General features: G+C 25.0%; 1 protein-coding gene across 1 annotated transcript; it reads right to left on the reverse strand.

The window, feature by feature from the left end:
- Window positions 1-4847: 4847 nt before the first annotated feature.
- Window positions 4848-7251, reverse strand: LOC113846034 (dihydroflavonol 4-reductase-like). Its single transcript, XM_027473841.1, has 6 exons — window positions 7134-7251; window positions 6824-6993; window positions 6059-6253; window positions 5770-5929; window positions 5347-5539; window positions 4848-5025 (listed from the first exon to the last, which is right to left on the reverse strand). The coding sequence occupies exons 1-6, from the start codon at window positions 7249-7251 to the stop codon at window positions 4848-4850; spliced, it is 1014 nt and encodes a 337-aa protein (XP_027329642.1).
- Between the last annotated feature and the right edge of the window lie 2122 nt (window positions 7252-9373).

Here is a 9373-nt window from a genome sequence, read left to right on the forward strand (position 1 = left end):
GTTTGGTATGTACAGTATAATTACTTAAAAACTCTTTAAATTAATAATTATTAATTTATTGATAAATTAATAACTCTCTAAATTAATAAATTTTTCTGGTCCTGATATTATTAATTTAAAGAGTTTCTACTGTAGTAAGTGATCCGTGTAAAGTACAGATAAATTATTATGTTGTAATATAATATTATAATTATTAATTATAACATAAAATAATTTTATAAAATTTTTATAATAATGTTTAAATTATTTTAAAGTTTGAAATTAATTAGTATATATGAATTATTAGTAATAAAAATATTAACTATTTAAATAAAAAATATAATATTAATTTTATAAAGTTAATTTTTTTATATTGACATTAATTTAAAAAAATTTATAATAAATTTAAAAATATTTTTTTGTGCATTGCATTTGGAATACTTTTGTATTTTTTTAATCACAATCTTAAATTTAAAAAGTTTTTTTTATAATAAATTTAATTTAAATTTTAAAATTAATCATTTTTTTTTGTATTTTCTATATTATCTTTCTCAACCACATAATCAATGTCATCTAATTGAATATGTGATAGACGATACCGAGTATCAAAACAACTAATTTTTCAAAAAAATTTGTAGTATAGAGCTAAACTTAAGTTAATTCGTAGAGACACATTTTTAGATAAATTCAATTTTCAGTTTTCGTTTAAAGAATGCGAGTAAACTTATGGGGGTTTGAAATTTGCAAATTAATTAAATTAGAGTACGAATATAATAAAATTGAGTAAAAACAGACGAAGAAATATCAATCTATAGAATACCAAACGCGTGTAACTCTAATTATCATAATATTTAAAGATTTAAATCCAAGTGTGAACGTTTACCTAATTTAATTATTAATTCAATCGAATAACTTAATTAAATTAGATCACATATTAAATCAAATTATCATTTAACTTAACCCAAATTAATTATCAAATTAGAATATCAACCGAATCTTAATTTGAATTCTAACCACAGAAAAATTAATCATAATCGCAATATACAAATATGAAATTAGAGAAAAGAGAACAAACTCGATGCAATTTGGCTCATAACTCAAATCAGATTTACAATGTTTGAATTCTGCAAATTGAACGAGAGATTTAGTCTTCCATCGAAATACTTAACCCACGTAAGAATGAGAAGAGAACAAGAGAATTTGAGAGAAAGTAAAAATAAGGATTCTTATTTCGGTTAAATCTAAAAAATTTAAAGTAATTAATACACCGCCCTAATTCAAAATCTTATTAGTCTATTTATAGATTCTGATTAGGATAAATTAAGTGGTCAAAATTTGGGCCTCAATAATATATAAAAGCTTAAATACAATTATTAAGTAATAAGGATTCAAATGTAATTCTGCAGCAATATTCAACAAATCTACCTTAATTTTAAAAAAATTATAAAAAATTAAAAACAACTCCAAATCCAGTTATCTATTTATGCATTTTAAAGTCTTGGATGTGAATATTCTAATGCAACTAGAATCAGTCAAAAACGATATATGTAGACAAAGTTATGACCAAAAGAATAATCAGAAGTCAGAATAACCGAAAATACGAAATTAAAGCATTTATTTGTAAAAAGTCTAATTTATTCAAAATAAGTAGAAAATAATAAAAACTCTAAAAATAAAGCATATGAAAAGTGTTTATTAATCAATATAAAACTATAAATGTAAACCTAAAATATATTATATCATTATGCATCAAAGATTCTTTTAAAATAATAAAGTAGTCTATAGGGTCAAATATGAAAGCGATTAAAATTAGAAAAAATGGAACTCATCAATTAGGTAGAGTTCATCCAACCTACTTAAAATTTTTGAGAATATAACAAAATTAAAACAGTTAAAAGAGATGTTATCACATCTGACATCAAATTTAACTCATTTATGTTTAGTGGTTTGCAACTTTTTTTCAAGAATAATTACCATAAAATTTTTCTATAATATATATATTGCCTTCATGTAATAGTTTTTTATAACATGATATAATATCCTTCCTAATAGTATAATAAATTTTAAAATTTTAAAATAACGAGAAGAGATAATTAAATTAAATTAAATAATAAGAAATTTTTATGCACTTTGACTAAAGAAATTTAACAGTTTTATCTTTTCATCAACCAAAATCATATCAACACTATTGATTTGACTTTTATTTTTAAACTTAAAAAAAAATCACAAATAAATGATTCAAGTCATTATCCTCCAATCCATATTTCTAGATTGTATTTCAGAAAGCATTGAAATCGTAGGTATTATTTTAAAGAAATATTATTTTGAACAAAAATCTGTATTTTTATTTATATATACTAAATAAAATACAACTTCTTTCTCTTTATTAAATATTTTACATTTATTCATGTAACTCTGATGCACCATTTAATTGTATTTATAATATTAAAATTATTTAATTATCTATAACATATTCAAATGTAACATCAATAACTTTTTAAATATATAAACTCATATTAATTCTTATCTATTTCATAACTTTTCAAATAAATAAATTTATTAATTTTTATACATTTACTCTACTATTTCTTATTAATTAGATATTAATTTTTAGCTTTTAATAATAAAATTTAAAACTGCCTTAAATTTTGTAAAAATAAATATATTAACATATTAATGTTAAAATTTAAAAAAAAATGTAAATATATTATTTGCATTTAAATTAATGCAAACTACAATTCGGACTAAGATCAAAACGGCAACTGTAAATGTAACACTCGACCAGTTACTTGCCAAGCGCATGGAGCATTGTGGCATTCTGAGCTTGTAATCGGTTCTCAGCTTAGTGGAAGATAATTGACATTCGACCTTCAATAACGCTTTTCAGCCACCAAGATCCATTAGACTTTGGTTCATCTGCATGTAAAAATCTTTACATCCACCGTGCATAAAAATTAAATTCTAAATAAAACAAAGAATAATTTAATAAAATACAAAAAAATAATAAATTTTAAAAGTAAAAAATATAAAAAAAATAAATTCAAACTGTAGTGGAAAACTTTTAGTACTAGTTATACAGTTCAAATTTAAGAATCTTCATTAATCAATAATCATATACCTTTTTTCTTTCTGCTAACTGGGAAGAGTTTTACTTCGTCTTAAATTTCAGATCTATCAAGAAAGAAAATCACTCATAAGTCTTCAAATTCAAATAACTTTGAGAATTCTTTTTTTCTTTTTTGAATTGAGTTTAATTTTGATGTACTGTAGTGCAATTTTTTTTTATATAGTTAATTAATTAAAATATATCATAGATATATTTTTATAATAAATATTACAGAAATTAATAATATTCATACTAAAATAACAAATTATGATTGAGTGACATTGTAAAAAAAAATTCTGTTAGAGTATTTAAATTAACTTTTTTATTATGAGAACCTTTTAATTATGTTGATTTTCAAATTATTAATTATACAGTAATCATTACAGAAACCAATTCTTCCATGTTTTTTTTTTCAAGCATATAACAGGTCCATTGTAATTAAAGATTGAAAAATATATTTAATATTGTTAAATAAAAGTTTAAAATAAATGCAAAGACGGATTCAACTATATAGATTGATTAAATCTGCCTTCTGTGCCAAAGGTGGGTACGTCAATACTCAATAATGTCTGAGAAAAAATAATTGAACGAAACCTATCAATAAAGGGTTGGCAAAGCAAAAGATAAGCATGCTAATACACTTGCAAGTTGTTGGCAACTAGTAAATGAATTACTAGAAAATTGTAATCTTTGGACAGAATTTTGAACAGATTTTTCATGAATTGTGGATATTTTTATATTGGTTTTTGACGATTTATTTCTGTCTGAAAGATCTTTACTGTAAAATTTTTAATCCGTCTCCAATTCTATTCAACTGTTTTTGGACAGATTTGATATTTTTTATTATGTTGTCTAGACAAAATTCAAACACAATAATATTATTTAATTTATATTTAGATGGATTTTTTATATAATATTAATAATATTTAATTTAATTATATCCTGCTGGCAAAATTTTATAGTGTTCAATTGACATGTTTCACATGGTTTTTTTAATTGCATATTTATGCATAATTGGGACAAAAATATTTATTTATTTATTTGCATATTGCAAACTTATTTTAGAAGAATTTATTAAATTATGATTTCTTTTCTCATGGATTCATAATATAATTGTATAAAATTATTTATTTTCGTTTCAAACAAATTGAGATTTTATACAGTTTGGATTATTATTATTGTTGTTGTTGTTATTATGATTTTGTTGAAGACAGTCTCACTATTTTCAATTAGCTTGCTTTCCGCTTCTTAATATATCTTATATCAACCTCAGTACTAGTGCTTTATACCACATGTTCACGTGTATGAACATTTCACGTATATGTCTATTAGTAAATTTTAATTTCAGTCCAATACCACGCCTCTACTTTAATATCGATAATATAATTGACAAAATGCTGGAATCAAAGATGAAACATGATTTTTTACAATAACTAAAAATTCTTAAAGACCAAGTAGACAAAATTAAGATAAAAAAAATGTACTAGAAAGAACAGTTATTATTAGTAATTTAACAAAGAATCATTATTATTAATATGCTAACAAAAGCAATGGAAACATGCAGCTAGCTATGTTTTATTGTGACACATAGTTTTGATGGAGAATAATAATATTAATCCCATCTAATTTTGTAATCAGAAAAGAAACAGTAGTTGTTAACATTCGAAAAGGCAACATGCAGCCTCGTTATTCCGAAACCTAACCAGAAAAAGAAGAGGAAGATCCAAAGACATCATCAGGGACACAGAGATATGAATCATATTTATTTCTGCGTTGTGCCACTAATTTCTGCAGTTTCGGAAAGAAGCCTTTTTTCTTTGCATGTTTCAACTGCTCCTGTGAACATATCCTCTAAGCTGTACTTAAATTTGAACCCCAAGTCTGTGATCTTCTTTGAAGAAAATCTAATAATTTCCAATTGATCTGGTATATTCTTAAACCTAAAAATCAAATGAGTTTAATTAGCACAACATACAATTTTATTTATTGATTATCCATATTTTAGCATGTATCCGAAAGCACATGTTAAGAACTTAAAAATGATTTTTTTATTAAAAATAAAAATATTTACTATCTCAAATTCATAAAAATATTCAGTACATATTTTATATAATAATTTTTAAAACATTTAATATGATATATTTACTATTTTTTAGAATGTATGGTTAGATACATATTAAAAAAGATTAATAAATGATTCATTTATATTAATTACTCTATATGCAGACAAGAAAATGAGATATTTAGGAAGGTTGGCTTACTTTGTGGGGACATTGAACTCAGGGTATTTTTGGTTAAGCAGTGATGCAATGTCATGAATGGTGGCCTCGTGTGAACAGCATATGTACCTCCCTTGGGCTTTTGGATGTTGGAAAAGGAATATATGTGCAAGACAAAGATCATCTAAATGCACGAACTGACCTTGCTTTATGATCGCGTAATGGCTCTCATTTCCTACCAATTACCATGCACATTAGTTGTTGCAAGATCAATATATAGTAATGAAGACATGATGAGTATAACGACTGTTATTGTGTTTATGTGGAAAGATTTTTATTTTTTTTTCAAATCATATCATTTCATTTCAACGTTAAAAATATAGTTAATATAAAAAACATAAACCATACATACTTAAAATATTTTTGTATAATAAGTAATTTATAAAATAAATATATATAATGCACCTGTGATGAGTGAAAGAGCAGTGATTAGGCTTGGTGGCATTGTGGGTACGAGGAAGGGGCCAACGACAAGGGGTGGAATGACTGAGATAAAGTCTATGTTGTTCTCTTTTGCAAATTTCCACGCTTCTTGTTCCGCTAGAGTCTTTGAGACGAAATACATCTACCAATGGAATCATGACATGAATCATCTTATTTTTCATGAATTGTAAGGAAAAAGTGTATCAGTAACATTAAATTAGCTTATTTTGCTCTAGTTTAAATGCTTTGTGAATTCATATTATTGACTAACCCAGCCAGTCATGCGCACCCTTCTGCAGAACTGAACGTCACTCCAGCAACTTTCATCAAAAAGAGGCTTTGGGTGCTCTGTAACGTCCACAGTTCCTGCTGATGATGTGAATACCAACCTTCGTACAGTTTTGGCTTTCATGCATGCTTTCATGATGTCTATTAATCCATTTATTGTAGGCTTTATCACTTCGTTCTGCATTTCAATCAAATATAGAAAAACGAGTTTGACTAGTAGCTGTTGGAATGTTAGGTTTATCAACATATGTGTATCTCTAAGACAAGTCATTAACATATCAACAGTAAGTCCTTGTCGTCCACCTCAAAGGTCATAATCGGCAATGTATATTTTTTTATTTACTAATATTAGCAACTTATTTATTGGTCTTTTATCGTATTGCTTCATGGGTACAATGTTAACAATGATTAATTGAATTTTAAATTGTTAATACATGATAATTTTTTATTTGCGTACGTGTTAATATTTATATTAGTGTATGGTAATTATGACGAAGATTTTTACTTTTTCCCTGAAAAATGTGACAGTTAATAATTCCATCAACTATGATAATATTTATAAATTTAGTGTAGCATCATATAAAATCATTTTGACGGGAGTTGACAATTTAAGATAGTTACTGAACGATCTATAAAACTCGGTTGTACATATAGAAATCAATTTGATAAATGAGAAGTAAAATTAAAAATAGTGTGATTCAAATTTTTATAATTTTTAATAAGTTCTTTAAAAAAGTGTGTTAGATACCTCAGGATCTTTGGACTCAAAATCCATGGGCGTGGCGACGTGGAAAACTCCAGTGCATCCTTTAATGGCTTCGTCAAAGCTTCCTTCTTCAGCAAGATCAGCCTTCCATAGAGAGAGGTTGGTCTTTGCATTTGGCAATTCCAGCAAATGCTTCACCTTCTTCATGTTAGCTGCAGTAGTGTTATGTATATCACAATTTTTTGTTGTGTGTTTAATAGTTTTATTAATAGTTAATGTAACTTAAAAATGTTATTGTGTGAGTAAAAGTGGTAATTTATGCATGACATGAAAAGTGATAGAAAAAAGTGACCTGGGTCGCGTACGGTGGCTCGAACCTTATAGCCATTCTGGATGAGTCTCATGACAAGCCATGATCCAATGAAACCGGCGGCACCGGTAACGCAAACGGTTTCGGAAGCTGAACCCATTATTTTTCTGCTTAGCTTGGAAATGGAATGGAAGAATGTGTATGAACTATGAAGTGTGTGCTTTTATAGAGGCTCCTGCGCAAAGAAAGTGGAGTGAGCATAGAGAGTGATTTGGTAATAATTGTTTTATGATTTCAATATTACAAATTAATATTAAACGTGGTATATATATATATATATATTTCAAAATTAAAAGAGAATAAATTTTTATTGTTTTATTTATTGATAATATATATTAGAAAGAAAAAAATAGGAAAAGTTTCTTTTGTTCTATATATATTTTTATATTTTTAATATATATTATTATGTTAATTGTCTAAAGATTTTATTATTATGCTCAAAATTAAATCAAATTAGTTTCCTAAAATATTTTTTCTTGATTTTAGTGACAAATTATTTTTTTCATCCTTTTAATCTTTAGTAATAAATTAAAATATAGTAGTATATATTTGAAATAAGTAAAAATAAAGACCTTTGGATTTCATTCTTCTTGTTATTTAATTTTAACACAATTTAATATGGATATATTAAAATAATAATTTTAAAAAGGAATAAAGCCTTATTTTAGTTTCTAAAATATGTAATTTGATTAAAGTTAACTTTTAAAATTTAAAAATTTAGTCTTTAAAATTAACGATCATTAATCACGTTAGTTGTTATCTTTAAAAAGTATTAAAATTATATAATGAGTGATAATTTGTTATGTTAAGTGACACATGTCATTTAATTTTAAACATTTATAATTTTTTAAAAATATTCATTTTTTCTCTAACTTTTTAATATTTTTCTTTCTTCTTACCATTATTATAATGACGTTCCTTCTTTCATGGTATCTTATTTGCCATAGTCTTACTCTTCTTTTTTCTTCATATTTTTCTCTTTTATTCAAGTCAAAATTTTATCTTTTTTCTTACAAAAACAACCTAATAAACTCAAGTTATTATTAACCCAAACATCATTTCTCAACCACCTGTTTTTCTACTATCACAAATCCAATCTTTTCTTCAACCTACTCCACACTCCAAGCTCCATATATCTTATTGTCCCCTTAACCCTCCAACTACCCTTTTATTTACAGAAAATTATCCTCTGACTTCAGTAAAATTAGTCCTTATTATGACTTATTACTCATCTAATTTGTTTCAAACATTCACCCAAATTTCTAGACGAAACTTGAATCTTATGATTTAGATGATAAAACTTGAGATGAAGGAACTTTGTGCCATTGCAAGGGAAGATACCTTATTAACCAAAAATATTAAAAATTAAGAATAAAAATAAACTATTTTTAAAATATTATAAAACGATATCATTTTATGTGAAAATTGAATTGATATGTGTCACTCAACATGACATATCGTCACTTTATTATTCGCTTTTAATGTTTAACATGATTGAAAATTATTAATTTTAAGAATTAAAAATTTTAAATTTTAAACTTAAGAGAATTGATTTAAACAATAATGATGCATGTTTTAAATATTAAAGTGAATGTTTAGTCTTTGTAAAAATAATTTCATTTGATTAAAAAATATATTAAAAATTACTTTTATATGTATTAAAAATGATAGAAAAAGATATGTTAAAAGTACTTTTAGAGAAAAGTTTTTCATTAAAAATAATAAAATATTTATTAAAATTAATTTTGTGTTTATTTTAATTCCTAAGAATGAATTAAAAAAATATTTATTGTATTACAAATATAGTACACAATTTATAAGAAAATTTTAGTATTATTGTTTTTTAAAATTTAATTATAAATAGCAGAGTGTTTAAAGTTATTATAATATTTTTATTAATTATACTTAACAATGCGGTGTGAAATTAAAATCCGCTTAGTTTTGACAAGGCAACGTGTCTGATCCACATCCAAACAAATATTTGATGAAAAATGTTACGTATACCCCTTCGTGAGTCACGTGATCACCAACCGTTTATTGAATTGCTATTATGCAATAGTTAGCTGCGTCTGCTCACACTCACACTCACACCCACTGTTCCCTCCTTTCATCGTCCCTTCTTTGTCCCTCTCTTCTACAAACTAGAAAATAAGATCAACTAACTTTCCTACTATATATATATAAACCCCAATTAAGATTGATAAATTAGCATAACTTTACAT

Source organism: Abrus precatorius, unplaced genomic scaffold (genome assembly GCF_003935025.1).
Source record: "Abrus precatorius isolate BTA unplaced genomic scaffold, Abrus_2018 Scaffold8, whole genome shotgun sequence".
NCBI lineage: Eukaryota > Viridiplantae > Streptophyta > Magnoliopsida > Fabales > Fabaceae > Abrus > Abrus precatorius.

Bases quoted from the DNA above. Each gene is read 5' to 3' on its own strand.
- LOC113846034 (XM_027473841.1), bottom strand. From the start codon at position 7,251: ATGGGTTCAGCTTCCGAAACCGTTTGCGTTACCGGTGCCGCCGGTTTC. The intron at 5,540-5,769 runs GTGCATTATATA...GGTAATTGGTAG, and splicing joins TGCTCTTTCACTCATCACAG to GAAATGAGAGCCATTACGCG. The intron at 5,026-5,346 runs GTAAGCCAACCT...TTTGATTTTTAG, and splicing joins GAGTTCAATGTCCCCACAAA to GTTTAAGAATATACCAGATC.